Source organism: Conger conger, chromosome 4 (genome assembly GCF_963514075.1).
Source record: "Conger conger chromosome 4, fConCon1.1, whole genome shotgun sequence".
In the NCBI taxonomy this organism is placed as follows: domain Eukaryota; kingdom Metazoa; phylum Chordata; class Actinopteri; order Anguilliformes; family Congridae; genus Conger; species Conger conger.
The window spans coordinates 34969381-34993435 of NC_083763.1; the positions used below are offsets into that span (position 1 = coordinate 34969381).

At 40.4% G+C, this 24055-nt stretch overlaps 1 protein-coding gene across 1 annotated transcript in view; it reads left to right on the plus strand.

The window, feature by feature from the left end:
* Nucleotides 1-5074: 5074 nt before the first annotated feature.
* The window catches only part of smpx (small muscle protein X-linked), a 34455-nt gene continuing 15474 nt past the window's right edge, over nt 5075-24055 (plus strand). Inside the window, exons 1-2 of the mRNA XM_061240345.1 lie at nt 5075-5328; nt 14912-14967. Coding sequence (XP_061096329.1) covers nt 14929-14967 — 39 coding nt within the window. The 5' untranslated portion in view covers nt 5075-5328; nt 14912-14928. The remainder of the gene's footprint in view (nt 5329-14911; nt 14968-24055) is intronic.

Consider the following 24055-nt stretch of genomic DNA (forward strand, 5'->3'; position numbering starts at 1 on the left):
ACAAAATATTTCCTTTCGAGTGAGATTAACAAAATTTAACTAAAACTGTATTGCCATTGTTTGATTTTATCTACCATAATTCCTAGGTGTGTCAATAATTTTGGTACCTGTGGATTTCAGAGAAAATGAGATTACTAAATAAAAAACATTGAAACTGTTAATGTATTGAAATAAAAGTAAATAGTTTCTCAATATGTTTGAACATAAAATATAGATAATTCTCCATGTTGTTTATTATATGCAGCCTTTTTTCTCCATCTTTTTTAAGAATGGCAATAATTGTGAAATTTGGCGGCATGGATGCAATGGGTAGCACTGCCGTTTCACAGCAAGGAGGTCCTGGGTTCGAATCCTGGTCTGGCGGGGCCTCTCTGTGTGGAGTTTGCATGTTCTCCCCATGTTCGTGTGGGTTTCCTCCTGGTACTCTGGACACAGTCCAAAGACATGCAGTTTAGGCTGATTGGAGAGTCTAAAATTGCCCTTGGGTATGAGCGTGTGTGTGCCCTGCGATGGACTGGCGACCTGTCCAGGATGTATTCCTACCTTTCGCCCAATGTATGCTGGGATAGGCTCCAGCCCCCCTGCGACCCTGTTCAGGATAAGCGGGTTAAGATAATGGATAGATGGAATAATTGTGGAGTGACATAGGGCTTCACCTGTGAAACATGTGAGACTGGATGGATGCGGCGTTAGGGAGGTGGGCATTCTGACAGCAGATGGTGTCACGGGTGATGTTGAAGGGGCGAAGCCTAAGAACCGTTGAAGCTCCTTACGGTTGGTGGGAGGAGGCCAATTTGTTACGACGGAGGTCTCAATCTGCCCCCTGGAGATCACAAAGCCGAGGAACGGGATGAAGGACTGGTGGAACTCACATTTTGCAGCTTTGACAGTTCTCCAGGAGGTGGCGAGTGATGTGTGAGTGATGTGTTCCTCCTGGGTGGCAGAGAACAAACCCAAACCTGGAGATGTCCCAAAAGGACTTCGTTGATCAGGTTCTGGAAGACAATGGGGGTGTTAGTGAGTCCGAAAGGCATGGCGAGTTACTCAAAGTGGCCACTAGGGGTATCAAAGGCCGTCTTCCACTCATCTCCCTCACGGATGCAGACCAGGTGGCAGGCATTGCGCAGATCAAGCTTGGTGAGTTATTGGCACTTCTACAGGGATGAGAAAGCAGAGGAGATGAGTGGGATGGGGTAGCGGTTTTTGACTGTAATGTCGTTGAGCCCCTGGTAGTCGATGCGGGGGCGTAGGGACTTGTCCTTCTTCTCCACAAAGCAGAACCTGGCTCCAGCTGGAGAAAGGGGGGACGGATTAGGCCGGCAGCCAGGGAGTCACCGATGTACTTCTCCATGGAGAGGGTCTCAAGGGCAGACAGGGAGAAGAGACAACTTCTAGGGGGAGTGGTGCCAGGATGTAGCTCGATGACAGAGCGATGAGGAGACAAGGAGCAGGCTTGGGACTTGCTGAAGACCTGTCCAACGTCGTGGTAGACAGGTGGGACGGGGGACAGGTCAGGAGGAGTTTCGGGAACCACAGGACAGGACTCAGTCCTGGAAACAGGACTAGTGATAGTTGGGGCTCCAGCACGTGATGGTTCCCCGGACTACTTGGTCCACTTGGGGATCGTGCTGGAAAAAGCAGGGTCTGCCCAAAACCACAGGAATGAGACGACACTTCATTACGTAGAAGGCTATCTCCTCCTAGTGGTTGCCGGATATCTGCAGCCGAACAGGAGAGGGGATGGTGTCGACTGCTGCCAAGGGGGCGCCAGTGAGCGCGTTGGTGTGGAGAGCTTGGGAGAGTGTGGAGGTGGGAACTCCCAGCCGACGGACCAGAGTAAGGCACATCAGAACTTGCGCTTGGTGGCCCCCTCCCAAGAAATGAAAGCAATTATAGTGGATCTTTAGGTCGAGGGGGATTGATCGATGGTGGCGCCTATCAAGACCCCCTCCTTCACTGATGGGCGTGGTCTTTTAATGGATAGTTGTTGACGCGGTGGTCAGGTCCACCACAGTACAGGCAAAGATGCTCCAGCACCCGCCTCAATTTCTCTGTAGTGAGAGATGGGTTCACCCCACCTGTATGGGTAATGGAATAAGAGAGGGAAATGACAATCAGGTGTGGGGAAACTATCAAGAAGTGGGAGACAGGTGAAACGAATGACAGGGAATGAATGAACTGACAGACAGACTACAGTGCGCACAGAGGGTAACAATGCACAAAAATACTAACCACTTTGACAAAACTAGACAACGAAAAGCACAGAACCTGACAATCTTGTGTTTCAGTTAGATGCCAACTTTCACAATGCTATTATTGTTCATGTTATATGGCAAAATATGAAATAATCATTAAAATGGTAATGTAGTAGTCTCTCTCTCGCTCTCACCTTCCTGCCCACTCGGACAGAGGCTGAGATCCTACCACCCAACTTAGCGTACTTTACAGTAACTAAGTCTAGGACACAACTAGTGTATACGCTGCACTATATAGCCACCGGGAAAACTTCCAATCTGGAACTTCGTACACACCCTGTGTATCACAAATAGCTAAACAAACTTTTGCGGCCTGCGAACCACGCATCGCGTTGCCTAGGCGAAAGCCGAGGACACCAACTGGCACGCAGCTCCCCACTGAAATTAATAATTTATGGCTTCATCATTCACCATCACGTCTGTCCAGGACACCCATGACCGAAATGCGTATACTGACCGAGTAAGACTGACCAAACATCCCAGGCATTAGCTACTGTTTAGTTTAGTCTTAATTGTAGTTTGCCTTCTGTGAATGGATGTGTTTCTGTTTGTAACGTTAGTCCACTTTATTATGTGATTATGCTCTGTTAGCTGTGTAGCTTATGTGAATCGGTTTGCCGTTATCGTGTGTGTAACCTGTAGAGTTCATCACACACGTGTTCTACTCCTAACCACAGCTAACTCTTCCAAACTCCACTAGTAACTACTAACGCACACTATAAAAACACACCATGGGTCCTCCCCTCTCTTTTTCTGGAGATCAAAAGAGTTACTGGTGCAATTACACGCACACCCACACTGACACACACCTCCCCTTGTCCAAGATGAAGTGTATGTATGCGCATACCCGCACGCGCACACATTCCTTTGTTAGCATTCCATGTAGCAGTCTTTGTTAGCATTAATTCGCTGTGATTAGATTAGTCCTTGTCCACTTGTAGTTTTGTTTAAAAAATTATCTTATAAAACCCCGGTGTCTGTTTTGGTGTTGCATGACCTGAGAGAAGAGTCAAATTCGTTTTCCGAGGAACTCCAACCTTCCAGTTATCTCTATGTTTAATCACGAATATTGGTTATTTTAATTATTAATTAAAATACTACATTTGTGGTTAGATATTTCAGATAATGGTAATTTACATACATAATTGAGAGGGCTGAGATGGATAGGTTTCAAATAGTCCTCCTCACTATTTCGTAGAGCGTAAAAACCCTACACTATCACTTCATCAATCAATGGCACTAGGGGTTTTTTTTCCCAACACATTTTTTAAGAAATCATGTCACTTCCTAATGTGATGCTTCCATTGCTCTAAATATGTCTCAAGATCCCAGTATAAAATGTCCAGGTTATTTTGTGCAGCACCTCAGAGAACCACATCAGTGGATGTCTTACCCCAGTTCGGGGGGTGACCCACCCAGTTAGATGGATCCGGTTCCACTGGGACAGGTCGGCAAGCGAAGTGGAGATCCAATCAGGCAGAGAGACTTAGGCACGCTCCTTCAGCTCTCTCTGCCAGAGCTGCAATTAGGTCAGGTCTTTAATAACGAGACGAGCCGCACGCCGTGCACCTCAGAACACAGAATCAGAGAGCAGAGAAAGCTGGGCGTGGCACGCCCGGGGGGCGGCCTAGTCAGCAGTCAGAAGGTAAGTAGAAAAGTCATGACCAAACAAACCAAAAACAGGGTTGTGGAAGTAGGTTAGGTTAGAGGCGGGTTAGAGGACGAGGTGCTGGATTTATAAATCCTTGATTTTCAATGTGAACAAAAGATTTTCTGTTCTCCTTTTAAGTGACGTCTAAAGAAATGTATGCTCTTGGTTTGCGGAAAGGTTTGGAATGTCTGATAGCTTTTTGAAATAATGAATTTTCTAACAATACATATGGTATATATTTTCACTGTTTTTCACTGTTCCACAGTTCCTCAGGTGTCAACTCTAGGAGAGAGATAGGATGCAATAAATTATATCAGAAGGTGTTAGACTGGGATCCCAGGGAACAGACCTCCTCTGGAATAGCATGTTGGAGGGCAGGTCGGAGGCCAGTAACTGTGGCAAGGTTATTGTAGGTTCAAAAAATGCACTGAGGCCAGGAAAAGTGCCAGGTAAAGAGACAGCAACAGGATGTGGAGTCAGACTACATCCTTGGCAGTGTTAGGAAAAGAGGTGGCGTGGCGTTTGTTAGATAAATGTGGTCAGGCTATTCATCACTGTGTTCCAGTTTCAGTTGGTTTTAATTTGCATTGCTGAGTTTGGGACTGGCACATACTATATATTGTTGACAGAGTATTTAGGTAATTGCTTAATGTCCATGTTTATGGTATCATGTTTATGATGCCAATCATAATCATAAGTGAATCACAACAACACAGAAATCTGGCAAGTGCTACATAGGGATGCATGAGGGTTGATGTCAATTATAGAGAGTGACATAAGTGAATCATTGTTTAATATCTCTGAATGGACTGTGAGTCTGTTTATGAGTTTGTGTGTCAGAGTGTCTGGGCGTGTGTGTCTGTGCACACTGAGTGGGAGCATATGTTTGTGTGTGTAAAAATGCATGCTCATGCATCTGTGTGTGTATGTGTCTCACAGCTCATTCTGAGACATGGAGAGAGAGAGCAGGCCCCTCTGTGTATTGCGCTCTGCTATTTTTAGGGAGAACAAATGCCAGTGTAATGAGTTAGAGATTGGCCTGAGTCCGAACCCCGGCCTCTCAGTCGTCCAATGAATTGCCAGAAAAAAGTGTTACCAGTCAGCTAAAGGCAAACTCACCCATAGCCAAGGGCAACAATGTTCTTTTGAATTTGAGAGTTACGTCATTGGAGAGTTTTGTCGTGGTAACCTGCCAGTGCCTACGGGTGAACTAGCCGAGCTAACCCTGTTACACCAGATATGGGAGGAATCCCTCAGCACATAGTTCCACTGAGTGTCTGACCCAGAGTAGGACTGTGACAGTACAGGGTCCCAGTCTCGGTACGGTGCTGAGCTGAACCAAGCAGGGAGGGGTTCAGAGATCAGGGTCGATCGTCACGGCAACCGCCAACGTCCAGGTGACAAACAGTGTTCTGCTTACAGGTATTGGAAATGTTGGAAATGTTAATTTGTATGTGTTTGGGTGTGTCTGGGTTTCTGGGTGTTTGGGTTGTAATGTCTGAATAGTTCTTCTGCGCTCTTACTTGTTAAAACTTTACTCATACAAATGACACTCAAGTCACATTTGAATATTAAAACAAGATGTATTGTTCTTCTGTGCCTGAAGCCTAAGGGCGTTGGGGGTAGATACTGGATACAGAGCAGTGTCCTGGACTTCCATGTGCACGTGTGTTTGTGTTTCTGCGTCTGTGTGTTTTTGTGTGCAAAGTTGTGTGACTGTGCCAGCAGTGATCAGTCTGCACTGCAGCAGTGAGGGACAGTGGTCAGAACAGTAGTGTGGAGCAGTGGTCAGGGCAGCAGTATTGAGAAGTGGTCAGAACAGTAGTGTGGAGCAGTGGTCAGGGCAGCAGTATTGAGAAGTGGTCAGAACAGTAGTGTGGAGCAGTGGTCAGGGCAGCAGTATTGAGAAGTGGTCAGAACAGCAGTGTGGAGCAGTGGTCAGGGCAGCAGTATCGAGAAGTGGTCAGAACAGCAGTGTGAAGCTATAGTCAGAGCAGCAGTGTGGAGCAGTGATCAGTAGTGTTATGGCACAATGGACAGGGTTAAATATTGTGTTGCCATTAGAGGCATCTGTTAAAAGAATAATTATATATCTAGGTCTGACACACAGTCCCACTCAGAGAACTGCACTGACAATAGTCAAATACACTTTCCTTTCCTTTTTTTCTTCCTGTTCACAGTGCTAGCACAGTTTTAAATCTGATCAAATGTAAGTCCCTGGATAAAAGCGTCAGCTAAATAATGTAATTTAATGAATGTGCTCACATGAATCATTATTTTTCTCAGCTGTTGTGGTATAATAATTGGACAATAGGACGATGTTTGTTTAGTCCTCACAGGAAAACTGATTTTGAAAGCTGTGTAGCAGTCCCATGTGTCATCATATTTTGGTGTAGTCTTTGCCATGCTATATGGGAATGGAACACTCTGTTCAGCATACCAAAGGTTCAGATGGCCGTCCTGCCTGTCTGTGGTTCCTGATAACACAGTCCATTAATTCACACAGGAAGCCATTGTTAGAAGTCCCCTGCTCTCTATTTAACCGGAATTATTTTACATGGGTTTTGAATAACAAAAAGCTGGCATGAGAATACCTGAGTGTGTATGTGTGTGGGTGTGCTTGCGTGTGTGTATGGTGCATGTGCACATTTGTGCGTTATGGTGGGAGTGTTGAGGTATGTGTAAGGTGTTGGCGGTTTGTATGTGTGGCTTTGGGAAGTGTGTGTGTGTGTGTGTATTTGTGTGTGTGTGTGTGTGTGTGAGAGAGAGAGAGAGAGAGAGAGAGAGAGAGAGAGAGAGAGAGAGAGAGAGTCAGCAACCAGACGGTTATTGCCCAGTAAAAATAATTTACAGAAATTAAAATCCTTCCATTCCAGCAAGCATGAATTGTATAAATAATAAAACAAAGAAATAAATATCAATAGCCTTGAGCCTAAATAATGGCTCTTAAAATTGTGTATGGATCACAACCAAAAAGAAAAGAAACATGGCTATTGCAACTCATAACATTCTCTAAAACTATTTATATTTGACTACTATATTTGATTTGAAGTCAGCACCTGCCAACTTTCATGCTATGAAGTATCACTGCAAATGAAAGGGCATAGCCCAAAATAAGTTGGCCATCATAGTCCTACTGTTATTTTTTGCCTGTTATAAATAGGCTTTTCCAAGAGTCAGAATTAATATAAGTATTCATAAAACAAAGTTACAGAAGCTCAAGCACAGTGAAAGTGGAAGATTTCTTTCTCACTGAAAAGATTTTTCAGTTTTTTACTAGATACAGATGATTGTGGCGGTGCCTGGAATGCTTAGAAATACAATGGAGCCACAGCCAAAACACTGGACAAATCCCCTTTCGAATGTGATGACAATATCTGCAAGCATTCTGCATTGTTTTTTCTCAGCTATGTCTAGGCAGTTTTCCAAAAAGCACTGCAAAAGGACACAAGGAAACTAAATGATATTATGGGTCTTATAACGTGGAATATACTTTAAACTAAAGTATACATCACTGTTTATCAGGGTTTACACTTTGCCCCACCTGTCAGCCTCCCATTACATTACATTATATTACATTTTAATCAGCAGACTTTATTTTGCAGATTGTTTGATATCAAGGTTATATATCAAACAACGGAACACACCAGATAAGGTACAATTCATATAGGATTGCCTGTATGGACATGGACATATGTCCAGTGCACAAGGTAAGATAAGCCAAACTACCATACCAGAACAACTACAACTTGAGGAACCGAGAGAAATAACAAATACAAGGGGGTAAAGATAGACAGGTGAAAGTGACAATAGATCCTGCAGAGTAGTCCCCCTCCCCCTACCTCCCCCTTTCCTTGTACTTTCCTCAGACCGCAGCAGGGTGAGAAGATTGTTAAAGAGATAAGCACAATAATCACATATTGTATACTAATATATCGATTGAAGTCCATTGATTGAACTTTTTGTCAAATACGCAACCTCCAGCAACAAGTCAAATACATTCCACAATTTCACATTCTATTTATTATTCAAAAGCAGGCCTGTTGCTTATTTGTAATAAAATGTAATAATAATACAATATTTTGAGAATTTATTTACATTACATTACATTATTGGCATTTGGCAGACGCTCTTATCCAGAGTGTTTAGACGCTCATTAATATAAAATGGAGTCAAGTCACTGAAAATGCCTTCTACAGTTGTGTTCAACTAAATAGCAGTGCATTAAAAAAGTGAATAAAGTGCAAATATTTTTTAATAGCTTTCTGTTCCATATTTGATCAAATCTGATCTGATCAAAAATTGGCAGTGTCTATATTTTTCTCTTCAAATTTACTGTATAAACTGAAGAAACTTTTCAAGATTTAACTTAACTTTAAATTAATTAACTAATATTTAGTTGCATAACCATTGTTTTTTTTGTAACTGCTGTGCATCTGCATTGCATCGAGTCAACCAACTTCTGGCACCTATAAACAGGTATTTCAGCCCAGGATGAACAAACTACATTCCACAGTTCCTGTGAATTTTTGGGTTTTGCTTCAGAAACGGCATTTTTAATGTCATCCCACAAGTTTTCAATGGGGTTGAGGTTGGTGGATTGAGCTGGCCACTCCAATCCTTTTTGTTTGGAACCAAGATGTTGCTCGCTTACTCATGTGTTTGGGGTTGTTGTCTTGTTGAAACACCCATTTCAGGGGCAATATAATCTCTTCAAGTATTTTGATGTATTCAAACTGATCCATGATCCCTGGTATACGAACCCAACACCGTAGTATGAAAAACATTGCCATACCATGATTTTAGATTTTTTTTTCAACAATGGTGCTTTACGGGGGCTTCTTGCTGATAGCTTAGCGTCAATCGTCTTCTGACTGTAACAACACTTACTTCCACGTGTTTCAGATTTTTGTTGCCATTTTAACGCATTTGAGATCATCCTATAATTTGCTGCGCTTCTTTATATGTTTTCCCCTCTACAATCAACTTTTTAATGAAATGCCATTGTCCTCCAAACAATGTTTGGAATGGTCCATTTTACTTAGCAATTCAGAAGGAAATATATTTCATAACAATGTGTGAAACAATTGCTTCCCTTCTTCCTTAATAAAGGACAATTAATGTCATGCAGAAATATCACAACTACTAATAACAGTGGTTCAGGTTACTGATGTTGTACTGCAATTTCTTTTAACACAACCGTAAGTCCTCCAGAGTCATTCTAAGTAAACAATGTGCATTCTAACAACATCTGAGTTTTTAGAATTGCATTATTAGCAGTTGGTTTGCTGGGACCTTGCCATGAAATAGACACTGAAATGGCCTTAGTTTGTGTGGTATATTGATTTCCAAAAAGCAGAGAAGGCAAGGTCCCCCTGCGCTTGTTTTGCCACCCACATGTTACAATGTAACTTGTCGTTAAGCAATGGCATCTTAAAATAAGTTATTCAGAAATGTGAGTTTTAACACTTTCACATGGTATATCCTGTTACCATAGTGATTGAAAATTGCACTGTGAAATAAGGAATTAATGAAGAAAAAAAACACACACTGGCACATGCATTATTCTGAACTGCAGAGAAAAGGCAATGGATGCATTTTATACTATTGGCATTTGTTATCAGCCACAGTGAATTGCTGAAATTGTGTTTATTTGCCTCCGATGATATAGAAAATATTCTTTCAACGGCGAACTGATATTTCAATATCATGACAGATTCTTTTTCTGAGAATTAGCACACACAAAATATACATGCAGATGCAAATTGCCTTTTGTGCAAAGCATAGGTGTATTCAGTTTTCATGAATTAAAAGTTTGGTTTTCAAAAAGTTTTCAAAGTCCAGACATTCAAGATCATTACATGTTACATACTGTAGCATTACACACTCCTGACTATTGTAGACACATTGATATAGCTGCACGTTTGTGTGTGTGTGCGCGCCGGTGTGTGTCATTAATAACTATGTTATTAATGGCATATACGTTTATGTTGGGGACAGGGTGTTGTGTGTTTGGGGGGTGCAGGAGAATGACAATTAAGGTAGAGTGTGGTAGGAAGTAGAGAACAGATGAGTGGTAGTAAGGGCTGGTAGTGTTGACCTTTGCCTGGCTGGGGTAAAAATAATGCAGCTCAGGGCTGGCCCTGTGTCTCTTAGCCCCCTGTGTTGACGTATAAACAGTACCATGGTTACAGTTACTAAGGTGGGCTAGAGCTCAGTTCATCCTTGGGAGTCTACATCACCTTCATATCTGATCTGTCATTCACTCATTCACAGTCTTTCTCAAAATAGACAATGCACAATTCCAAAGTGATTTTATAAAGTAAAGTCTCTCTCTCGCTCTCTGAATTGTCTGGTATTTCTTTCCTACAGTATCATTTGTTCTCATTTGTGTTTCCATAGTATTTACAGTACACAATAACTCATTAAATGAGTCACCAGAGAACATTTGACACAATCCTACATTTTACATTTCAGCCATTTAGCTGGTGCTAAATCAACTTAATTCAATTCCATTTATTTTTGTACAGCGCTTTTCACAGTGACTAAGGTTGTAGCTAACCCAAATGGCACCGTTAAGGCCTACTACACTGGAGTAATATGTTCATACTTTTTTATCCTGTCAAGCTGCATCTGGCTGCATTTTGCTCAACCTGGAGATTATTTAGCAGCCAGATAGCAAGACATTACAGCAATCCAACCTAGATGTAACAAAAGCATGGATCAGTGTCTCTGCTACCCCCGTTGATAAAAAGTGTCTCATTTTAGCTAAGTATCTTAACTGAAAGAAAGCTACTCTGGATGTTTTTTATGTGTCTGGGTCAATAGTAACACCAAGGTGTTTTACTACAATATTTGAACAAACAACCAAAAACAACCATCAAAATGTAGTGTAAAGGTACACATTTTCTCCCTTAGTTTTTTCAGGCCTAAGACCAATAATTTGGTATTTTCTGAGTTCAGAAGTAGAAAGTGAGATTTTATATCTACAATACAAGCCTCTAACTGAGAGATTGATCCGATTTAATGCATGTTCAATCGGATTCAGGTCAGGTGATTGACTTGGCCATTGCATAACATCCCACTTCTTTGCCTTAAAAAACTATTTGGTTGCTTTCGCAGTATGCTTCAGGTCATTGTCCATCTGCACTGTGTAGCGCCGTCCAATGAGTTCTGAAGCATTTGGCTGAATATGAGCAGATAATATTGGAAGAAGTGGAATGTTATGCAATGGCCAAGTCAATCACCTGACCTGAATCCGATTGAACATGCATTTCACTTGCTGAAGACAAAACTGAAGGGAAAATGCCCCAAGAACAAGCAGGAACTGAAGACAGTTGCAGAAGAGGCCTGGCAGAGCATCACCAGGGATGAAACCCCTTCAGGCTGTAATTGACTGCAAAGGATTTGCAACCAAGTATTAAAAAGCGAAAGTTTGATTTATGATTGTTAGTTTGTCCCATTACTTTTGGTCCCTTAAAAAGTGGGAGGCACATATAGAAACTGTTCCTACACCGTTCACCTGATTTGGATGTAAATACCCTCAAATTAAAGCTGAAAGTCTGCAGTTAAAGCATATCTTGTTTGTTTCATTTCAAATCCATTGTGGCAGTGTATAGAGCCAAAAAGAGGAGAATTGTGTCAATGTCCCAATATTTATGGACCTGACTGTAGATATGGGCAAAGAGCTTCAGTTAATGTTCACATCAACCATCAGAATGGGGAAAAAATTTGATCAAAGTGACTTTGATCGTGGAATGATTGTTGGTGGCAGACGGAGAGGTTTCAGTATCTCAGAACTGCTGCTCTCACACATACTAGTCTCTAGAGTGGTGCAAAAAACAAAAGAAAATCCAGTGAGCAGCAGTTCTGCAGACAGAAACACCTTTTTAATGAGAGAGGTCAGGGGAGAATGGCCAGACTGGTCAAAGCTGACAGGAAGGTGACAGTAACACAATTCACCACACATTACAACAGTGGTATGTAGAAGAGCATCTCTGAACACACACCTCATAACTCTAAGTGGATAGGCTACCGCACTAGAAGTAAAAAAAATAAGTCTAATATATACCTAATTAAGTGCTCCCTGAGTGAATATAAATGTGCAATAAAAATAGACACAAAAAAAAAGAACAGAATACTTCACTCAAGGGTGTGTGGTGAGGCAGGGCTGCAGTTTGAGTCCTACCCTGTTCAATATTTGTATAACAGAGTTATGGGTGTTGCTGGAGCAATCTGGGTCAATGCTGGGTCTTGACAGTAAATTTTAAAAAGACTAAAATTGTGGTCATCTAGTAAAAGGCTAAATATACTGATTTTCTCTAGGAAACACTACCCATAACACACTAAGCTATCTTGGACAAAACAAATCTGTGTATCAGCGAGCTTTGATCTAGTGGTCAATTAATTAAGAGAAAAGTCAAATGAAAAAAAAGAATTCTATAATTCCCAATACCAAAAGAAAAAAAGGTTGTGCTAATTCTACGATATGGAAGTGAAATATTTGGTTCTCTAAGCTAGATGGAAAAAACATTCTGCATGAAGAACTTTGAAGGAATACTCAAATGCATGCAGGACTGTATTAGCCAGATATCCAATTCCTATTCAAAGAATATGGAGAGGTGGAGACAGGGATGCACTTCCTCCTAGACTGAAAAAAATATTACGAAATATTCTGTCATAAGAAAAAGAAAAAATTCTGTCAAACCTGAGGGACAGTGAGTAACTACCCAACAAGAATATAACCACAGTACGGATAAACCATACAACATGTTACCAATTCCACTTAATACTCTAAGTGGTTAAATAGTTTATTTTATTTATTTTTGTTTTCCTTCTGGTTATATATAATGCAATATTTACTGTGTGTATTTCATTCCAATAAAGCATATTTAATTGAGAGAGAGAGAGACTACCAGTTTTGGGATTTGACAGAAATCATGAGATGCTTCCATCATGGCTGTACTGGTCTCTCTCTCATAACCCTACTGATCACCAGGGTGATGAATTTCTCTTAATATGACACAAATAACATCAGTTTCAGTTGCTTCACTGTTGTGTTACACATTTCACATAATCAAGCTGGGCTTTGTCTGAACAGATATGTGACCCAAAAAACTGTTTCTGTTATTTGGGTCACATCTGTTCTGACAAAGCCCAGCTTGTTTAACACATAATCATCATTATTCATTTGATAGATGGCCTGTATCTCCAAAAGTCTATTTTTAAAATTCTGATATTGTCATATTTATCATATCATGATATCATATCAGAGGAATAAAATCAAATACATTGAAATTAAGGGTAAATAAAACAAAGCAAAGCAAAATCAAACAAATCGATAAATGTATGTATGGGATCAGGGGATCAGGAATTTACATTCTCCTAAAAGCTTGCAAACTCTAGTGGTCACCAGAGATATTGATATTTATTAAGCTGGTTCCAAAAAGCAAATTTCCTCATTGAAGTTCATTCTTTACCCTGCCAAATTGATGCTATTTTGGACACACTGAGCTAATTACTCTCCAGAGATTTTTTTCATTGATTATTACAGAAACCTTCAAAATATCGAAGAGAAGCTGTGTTGTCTGCTCATTTGGGGGTACACATGGGGGTCTAACAGGGGAAAATGGAGTCATGTGTCTGGTAATTTAGATGTAATTAATATTATAGGATATTGATGGGCAACTCCATGTCAGGTATCAGACAGAACAGACGAACCAAACGCAACCAGGAAATGCATTGAATAGACGTCTTTATTCAGGTTAACAGGCAATCAATTGCTGACAAACAGTCACTGACAAACACCTCGGATAATCCGAGATGAAGTTGATGTCGCAGGCAAGAGTTCAAACACAGAAAGGCAGTCCGATAAGGGACAAAGGGTAATCCAAAAATTGCAATAGTCCAGTCAGAATTCGGTAACAGCAGATCAAAACAGATGAAATCAGAATCCAAGAAGTGAAAGTATGGGTACAGAAAACGGGTCAAAACACAGATCGTGCAGTCAAAAAACCACTGGAATGAAATAGGCAGGCACGTTATAATCTGGCAACAAGGTGTAAATACATTTGTCAGCTGCTGTTTATATCATGGAATGTGGCTATAAATTACAGATCTTGTAAATGATTGGGCTAATTAAATAATTAAGAGCAGAAGTCGGTCTGAAATCCAGAAACAGATATGCCCATCCGTGTTATAGGATGTCCACAACTCAGCGGTCTAGGATGCAGAGTTTAATTATCAGGTTATTATCAGGTGCTTTGTTACATTACTAGAATAAAGGGTGCAAAATACAAGAGGGACATTGATATACTGACATGTAAACTGTAGATGGTAAATTTGAGTGAGAAAAGTATTAGACTTTGCTACTGCAGAAATTAATCCCAGCAAATGCTGCGTTATTTGTGATGTAAGGTCATGGCGACATTACTGCTTCAGATAAATAAATGATGTGATCTCAACAGCATGGCCAACAGCAATATAACTTCACACAGGACAGTTATTGTTACTGGCTTGTAACTTGGACTCAGATTATACATGCAAGGAAATTAGGTAGTGCAGTATAATTATCGCTCACATACAAACACTCACACACATGCAAGCGCACACATGTGCAAACTTACACACATGCTTACACACACACACTGTAGGTGGCCCCCGCTTCTGCCACCTACAGTTAAATGAAAAAGTATTTGAGCATTTCTGTATTTGCTCCCTCCCTACACCTGTACACCTCTTACCTGAATGCAGCCCAAAACTCTCTCTCTCATGAATGATTTAATTGAAATGACCCCCACCTGCATCTCGTTGTAGAAGTCGCTAAGCAACTGAAAGACTATCCTGTGTACTGGAAAGCCACAGAAGGACAATGGCCTAACTTTTCTTCCCTCTCTCCATCTCTCTCTCTCTCTATCTATCTCACAAACACATACACACACGCACACACATTTTTTCAACCACTTGAAAAGTTGTTATTCTCTCTCCTCTTGTGTTCCTTCTGTAGGACTTCCTTGAACAAAAATGTCCAAACAGCCTTCATCCAATGTTAAAGCCCTACAGGTAGGACTGTATGCTTCTGTGTGTGCACGGCATACAGGAGTATGTTTGTGTGTGCATGTGTAGGAATGAGTGTGTTCACAGTATGTGGACTGTGTGCTTGTGTTTATGCATGTGTGCATATGTGTGTACAGTATGTAAGTGTGTGTAATAACTGTCATAACAGTGATATTCTAACTAATCTTAATTGTCATTCTATTATTTTTTTTGCTTTGCATGCAGTTATGAGATCATTTGTTTTTAGACTACAAAATCTAAAATAAGTACCCTTTTGCATCTTGTTCAAAGGACTTCAACATCAACAGTTTATTCAGAAAAGTACATTGCTGTTTTTATTACATTGTGCCACAAATGTAAAAACACTCAAAATAATTTTTAACAAGTTTAAACTTGTTAAAATATGTTATACAAAGTCTGTTAATGTACATAACATATTCAGTAAATAGTGTTGTATTAGGCCCTCTATAGCAGCAGCCTGTGGTTTAAACTCGCACATCTAATTTGTAACACATTTTACAAATATTCTAATACATATTATGCATAAAAAAATAGAGCAAGTTCAATATTAAGCCTAATTGTTTCTGATACCTTTTAGTTTCATTTCTGCCAACATAAGGAAAGTACTTTAGTTTCCGACGTGCAAGCCAGTATGGAAAGTGTACATTTCACAAAAGCAACACTGTAAAGTTAAATAAGACGTGCTTCAGTCAGACATTGCAAATGATAGGCTTTCTCTCTTCAGATGAACTCTGAGGGTGCATTTATGAAAGGGAACATGTGCACACACTTTATTTGCATATGTTTCATACACAGAGCACATGTACACTACAAAACAAATACCAAAGCACAAATAGCCCATGACAATAGAAATGAATCCCCTTGCTTCTGATGTGTGATACAGGGACAGGCATATGCAGGAAGAGATAGAGAGGTGGAGACTGGTGGTGTTTAATAAAAAGATAATAATATTACATTATGGTGAGAACAGGCCATTCAGCCCAGCAATGCTCACCTTTTCCTACCACTAAAGTGTACCTTCTGCTTAGTTTACCTAGCACCGTATCAAGCTCGGTCTTGAAACCCACCCCCCCCTTGTTTCTGCTTCCTCTAAATGTTCTGGCAAGCTGTTCCACTCAGTGACCACACAGTGACCAGAATTTACCAATTTCTATTTATGCCCTCTTGTTCTGCTAACCAAACTCACCCTGAAGAATCACCTGTATTTCATTTTGAGGTTTTTAAATTAATTAAAGGGATTAACAATCAAATCCCCTCAAGTCTCCTTTTACTGAGTTTAAAGAGATTAAGCATCTTAAAGGGACAAGAGGTAAGATTTCTGTGTTAAAATATTGTTACAAGACCATTGTAAATTATTTGTAAAAGGCTCACTGACATGTTGACTCACTCCCTGCCTGTGTTTATAATCCTTGAATCAAAATATAGTTTAAAAATAAAGTTTCAAAATGTACAGTAGACAGGCCATCACTCTGTACCAAAACATTGCACAGCTGTACAATAATTCAAGCTCATTGGTTGAAAAATGGGTTTAATCGCCACAGCCAATGGCGTGGGGGCTTATTCTGATTGTTTGCATGTAGCTGCCCAAATTGCACTCCAGACAAGCTATCACTGAAACTCTGTATACTATTGCATATTATCCAAGCGAAGACTACATATCTAGTTATAAAACAATACCAGTTCGGTTGGATATTGGATATGTAAATTTAGCATGCTAACCAGTTGCTTGTTGCTACTGATAATTAACTGGTATAGTTTTATAACTAGATATTGTCATGGTTTTCACTAGACTTCTGGAAATTCCTGTATTTACCGCTCTAGACCTCAAGAGGGCTTGCCGGCTTTGCTCAGCAGGGGAAATTGTTTCCCACATGTGGAATGCGGGTGTAATCATGGCCGATTGCCATCAGCTGGTTGGAGAGCTATTTAAGTCTCTTCCTGGCACTGCGCTGAGCTTTGGTGTTTCATTTGACACATGCACAGAGCCGGTATTGAGGTATACAGACAGACAGACAGACAGACAGACAGACAGACAGACAGACAGACACAGACAGACAGACAGACAGACTCTTGGTATCCCGCCCCTGCTCCCTCACAGATATGTATTCTTCGCTTTGATAATAAGAAATAGTAGAGGTACTCTATCATATCTTAGTTATATAGCCAGCTAGTTCCATAGCCAAATAAGTTGCTTGCTTATAATATAGTTGGCTAGCTAATGTGAAAACTTCAAAAAGGCAAAATATATAAATAGTGTTGTGCAGCACACTAAAGTCAACATTTCATAAAGTCACCTGTTTGGCAAACATTTTCTTACCAGAACGCTACGAAAAGACGGCAGGCTCTGTTGCACTTGTCACTGTCTACTTTCTAAAATAGTGCATGTTGTGGTTTGAGGGTGTTTGTTGCTGAAATTCCTCTCTTGACCGTTAGGAGTCATAAATTACCTATTGTACCTTTAAGTCTATCCTCACAACTTTTAATCAATCTGGTTGCCCTTCTCTGAACCTTTTACAGCACCTCTATATCTTTCTTATAGTGTGGTCCCCAGAACTCCACACAGTACTTGGTGTGGTCTAACAAGGGTATTGTATAAGGGGAGTATAAATTAAGATTTATAGTCAATACCCTATCAATACTGTATCCTAGCATCCTGTTGGCCTACCACACATTGGGCCTCATTTATCAAATGTGAGCTGAACAAAATTCCCTCTAAATTCTTTGGAAATGCATTTGCACAAGTAATGTGGGCTTCATCACAGTTTTCGGATGTGCACAAATATATATCACAAGTAGTCTCAGCTGCTCGTATTGTGTGCGGAAATGAAAGGTCGTGTTTGTGCGTTTATTATTCCATTAAATTATATTTTATTTTGAGTGGCAAAAGTATTGTAATAAGCCAATTAAATATTATAATTAATCATATCATATAAAAACGCAACAGGATTCAACATAAAAATGGGTCAAGACAGAGATGACAAAAACAGCAATATCTCTGATGCATATGCCAATGCAGCATTCCAGTCCTATGTGGCGCATACGTAGTTTATATGGCCTATATAAACAAAAATGGGCTAATTACCAATGTTTAGATGTTAGCTTGGATGAAAAGAAGGAAGCCTGCACACTGATATGCTCCTTACACACCTTTATTGTAGACGTTACGATCCCAGGGGATCTTCATCAGGTTTGGCACATTGCTTTATGTTTCTCCACGAGGACAATCAGTTTAATTTCCTCATCCATTTTGGAACAGAATAAACAACAAATAATAAGTGAGTTCAAGATGTAAAGTCCTAAATAAGTTTTATATATATATATATATATATACAAGCCCAATTCCAAAACAGTTGGGACGCTTTGTAAAATGTAAATAAAAACAGAATGCAATGATTTGCAAATCTTATAAACCCATATTTTATTCAGAATAGAACATAGAAAACATATCAAATATTTAAACTGAGAAATTGTACCATTTTAAGGAAAAAATAAGGTAATTTTGAATTTGATGGTCGCAACACGTCTCAAAAAAGTTTGGACAGGGCCGTGTTTACCACTGTGTAGCGTTTCTGGATCGTGTTCACATACGGCTTCATCTTCATATGATAGAGCTTTAACTTACATTTGTGGATGGCACGACAAACTGTGTTCACAGACAATGATTTCTGGAAGTGATCCTGAGCCCATGCAGTGATTTCTGTTACAGAATCATGCCTGTTTTTAATGCAGTGCCATCTGAGGGCCCGAAGATCATGGGCATCCAGTATTGGTTTTCGGCCTTGTCCCTTGCGCACAGAGATTTCTCCAGATTCTTAATCTTTTGATTATATTGTGTACTGTAGATGATGAGATTTTCAAAGTCTTCGCAATTTTACATTGAGGAACATTATTTTGAAAATTTTCTACAATTAGTAGACGCAGACGATCACAGATTGGTGATCCTCTGCCCATCTTTACTTCTGAGAGACTCTGCCTCTCTAAGATGCTCTTTTTATACCCAATCATGTTACTGGCCTGTTGCCAATTAACCTAATTGCAAAATGTTCCTTTCTTTTTAGTACTACTTATTTTTCCAGACTTTTATTGCCCCCGTCCCAACTTTTTTGAGACGTGTTGCTGCCATCAAATTCAAAATTACTTTGTTTTTTCCTTAAAATGGTACATTTTCTCAATTTAAATATTTGATATGTTTTCTATGATCTATTCTGAATGAAATATGGGTTCATGAGATTTACAAATCATTGCATTCTGTTTTTATTTACATTTGACAAAGCATCCCAACTTTTTTGGAATTGGGCTTGTGTATATATATATATATTTTTTTTTTTAATGTTTGCAAACAGAAGTTACTAAGTAGCTGTAGCACCCAGTCATATAATAAAAATAATAATAAATAAGATCATGTGTAGGCTACACAGAATTTTTTTCTCTGCCATCTCTTTAAATTGCCTGAAATTGATTTCCATGGTTTCCATGATTTCCATGATTGGTATTTATCAACAAACACACGTGGATACAAAAAAAGCTGAGTCTACTCCTCTTTCATGAATCTGGCGCCAAGTTTTTGTTTGTTTCCAATCAAACATACACTTTCACACGGATTTCTGAAAATATTGATAAATGAGGCCCATTGACTAGAACCTGAGAGTCTTCAATAAGTCTTTCAACTTGAGCACCTTCCAATTTTGTACCACCCATAATGTAAACCTGCCTTATGTTTTTATTTCCCACAAGTAGAACTTTTATTTAGCTATATTGAATTTCATTTGCCAGGTTCTTCTGAATTCTGTTTAAATCTTCCTGGATTACTTTAGTAATTTAAGTATTAGCTAAACCTCTTAGTTTTGTATCATCTGTAAATTTAACTAAAGTACTTTCAATGTCTCTGTCAAGGTCATTTATGTAAGATTGTGGTACCCGGTGCACACAGAATTCCAATACCCGACTATGCCACCTTCTGATAAGGGGCAGGAGGAACCCTGAGTATGCCTTCACCTATAGTGCAGTGCAACCAATGCTTTCCCCGAAATGGGACAGCAGGGTTGAGTATGAAAATGACATCAAATTTATTACAAAAAGTTATCTATAATTCACATAAATTGAGATCCATCCATCCATCCATCCATTATCTGAACCCGCTTATCCTGAACAGGGTCGCAGGGGGGCTGGAGCCTATCCCAGCATACATTGGGCGAAAGGCAGGAATACACCCTGGACAAGTCCATCGCAGGGCACACACACCATTCACTCACACACTCATACCTATGGGCAATTTAGACTTTCCAATCAGCCTAACGTGCATGTCTTTGGACTGTGGGAGGAAACCGGAGTACCCGGAGGAAACCCACGCAGACACGGGGAGAACATGCAAACTCCGCACAGAGAGGCCCCAGCTGACGGGGATTCGAACCCGGGACCTCCTTGCTGTGAGGCGGCAGTGCTACCCACTGCACCATCTGTGCCGCCATAAATTGAGATGTGGACAGAAATAGCAATATGTACAAAAGATAAAAGGAACAATATAGATAAAAGAATAAATCAACTCTGCTCAGCTAAGAAGGTTGGATCTGCGCGTGCACACCACCTCACCAGGCCACCTGTGGGAGACAGAAGGGGGAAGCAGGCCCAACAGCAAAAGCATGCAATACACAAACACAAGCACAAGACATTGAGAATATGTAAAACCCACTACAAAATATCACAGTGCTGGAATTATGCATACACTCCACTGCAAACAGTGTCATGCAGTGCAATCCCACCATGGAAAGGAGGCTGTGTTTTGGTGCAGGCCCGACCTTGTACAGAGTTAAAAGAGTAGCCTGTGCTATAGGAGTACAAAACAGAAGAAAGCAACATGCATCCAATAAAGGAACAGCAAGCAACATACAAGGCTCTAGTAAATGTACATCCAAAATTCCTGTATATAAAAAAAGGCAAATGATAAAACCTAACAAGCATGCAAAGTAGGTCGGGCAGGAGCAAGAATGTTGACAACAAACAAAACAGAAAAGGAAACTTAGAATCAATAGAAAACTGTGGCTGGCCGGGTCAACTCCCGTAGAGCAGTAACGCAAAAGGAGGGAAAACACTAACACTACAGATACAAAGAGACACTATGAGCATCACACTTACAAGGCTAAAACGAATTTAAATATAGCCTACTAGAGACATGCACAGATATCATTTACCAGTTTCTCAGCTTCTCTATGGCCACGTAGAGACATAGGTCATGAAAGTGAAACACACAGATAAAAAGTTTTCTAGAGGTATTTGGTGCTGTACAATAAAGCTTAGAATCCAATAATCATTATCCATCTGCTGTGTTCCCTCCGCAAAGGATGAAATATTCACATATGGCTATCACCCTGGTAAAACCAAAGTCATAAAATTAACATTCCATAATCCACTTAAAAAAACTAATAAAACCCACAGCCATCAGCTTTTCATACCTGTGTAAGAGGGCAGTCCACTACAATGAAGCACATTCAGCAAGAGGCAAATCAAAGGGCCTGAATCTAGGCCAGTGACCAGTGATTATATTTTTGCACAAAATTAATGTCAACTTGATGTCGACAAAATATGGTAAAGATCTTGACAGGCATTCAAATTCCACACAAGTTTTCCCAGAAATTAAGCGTAGCGTTTGTTCAAGCACGCCACGGTTGTCTGCCCACCAGAGATGTTCACAAGACTCTGAGCTAGAGTCCAAGTCAAGTCTCAAGTCTCCAGAATGGTGCAGCCTAAACACCAGTTTGGCTATAGAAATTCATCACAATTCCTATGCTAATTGAAGATATAGAAACCAGAAGTGTAGAACATATTTTGTATATGACAAGTGTGTGACAACTGAAGAAGCAGTATTATCAGGGGCACACAAAAATATAGTGCTCATTTAATTTATTCATTCATATATCAATGAACTACCATGCCTGCGCCAACGTTTTGGCAAAGCCTTTCTCAAAACAGCTGGAGAAAGGCTTGCCAAAACCTCAGGTCAGGTGTAGTAGGTAATCGATATATCAATAAATAATATAAAATAAATAACCATTCTATTTTTTAAGAACTCTGTGTGACTCATGTGACCCTGTAATGTAAGTATTACCATGGACTGTAATATAAGATGATGGTCAATAACAAAATAAGGGCCGGTTAATCCTGGACTAAATGCATCTTTGTATGGATAATCTCCAATTAAATTTAGTCTAGGACTAGGCTTAATATGCATCTCCGACTAATTATAACTTTATTTGTAAACAAAGTTACAAAGTCTTGATATTTGAATCATGATGCAGTATTGATTTATTAATATACTTATACTTTAACTGTAATCTTAGCAAGCTCTGAAATACAGCTTAGGGTGTTGCTATGGCTGCTACTAAAAGGTGCAATGTGTGGCACGTAAAATGGCGTTCGGTGTGTTTTAATTAAGGAATATCTTTCATATGAATAACTGAAAAATAATAATTGGCTGTGAGATTATTTACTTCATCATTTTCACGATGCCATTTGGCAAACTCTTATTGACGAGTCCGAGTGGAGTCTCAAGTCATTTTTGGACGAGTCTGGAGTCTCTGTATATGCGACTAAAATGCAACTCGAGTCCGCATCTCTGCTGCCCACTTCTCAGCCATCAGCTGATACCCAGCTGATTCACCAACACCAATCACATTGCTCTCTGAATGAAGGAGGTTGTTTTAAGCAGTTCCCCTGCTGCCATTATTTTTTGCTGCTGAGCTGTCTCTCCTGATATGGTATGCTATTACCAAAGAATCGTATATTTAAAAAGTTTCTCACGCTCTGCCTTGTCATCATCATGTCAAGCGTCGATCCTTAGCAAAGCCTGCTGCTAAACACAATTTCCTGGAAGACATCCAGCTATCTCCTCAAGGGCCACGGCTGTAGGTCCTCTTCCCTCTCGACATAGCTCCTGGTTGGCAGCTAGACAACTGAATCGGCAACTGGCCTGCCAAGAAAAAAATCTCTCCACCGTATACAGCCACAGCACTCAAGCTCCCCCAGCGACCACCAAAAGAAAAAACTGTGCCTGGGATTCCAGTACTACAGCACCAGCCTCCAAACAGCCTAGGGTCAAACTCGCCTCTGACTACCAGCAACAGCAAATGGCCAGCGACCTGGTCCTATCCACTTTGGTCCAAGGATTACTTCAGCTATGAATGCTAAGATCCAAGCTAAGATCCAAGCTCCGGTGTCTCAGCGTCTTCCTTCGGCAACCCTCTCCAGGCTACCTGACGAAGCAGAGCTGTCTGCAGGATTCTCCGGTATTCTAGCCCCCAACCACCTGTCAATGAGGCCTTCCTGCCCAGGAGATCACTCACTTTCTTCCACCTGCAGCTGCCATCACTCCTCAATCCAGAGTGCAGATTCTGGCAGGTAACGGCATTCATTTGGTCAGAATTCTGATACATTCTCATACAGTCATGACATATGACAGACGCATTATAGATTGCGGTTCGTACCCAGACTTACAAACCCAGTACCCAGACTTACAAAAAATCTAACCATTCAATGTGGCTTGTTGGTCATACAGGGATATTAGCTATCTGAAGTGTACCCTGATAGGTGTAAAAAGCCTGACACTCGCCATATTGTCGGTTGCCCCTGACGGCCATGATATGTGAAATAAATAAGCCTTCTACGCCCATCAATGTTCAGGAGCTCAGCAAAGCCCTGAAATAGTATTCTAACCACTGTGTTGTGCTTTATGTGATGTCCGGCTTAGTTCCAGGGTTCTTAGCAAGTTTAACATTTCTTCAAGTTGGCAATCAAAGAACCCAAGGTAGTGGACGTGCTGCTAATTAAGGAAGTAGATAAAGGTTACATGATTGGTCCTTTCACTACATTACCTTTCTATGTGTTTCGCATAAATCCCATAGTCTTCACCACAAGGTTATTTTCTGGCAAGAAATGCCTCATCATAGATCCGTCTGCTCCCCACTCAATTGATGATGTTCAAAGCATTAATAACCTCATTCACAAATCAGAACATTTTTCACTCTTCTATGCTACTGTAGACCAAGACAATGTATTATATCAGCAGGAAAAGGTGCTTTTC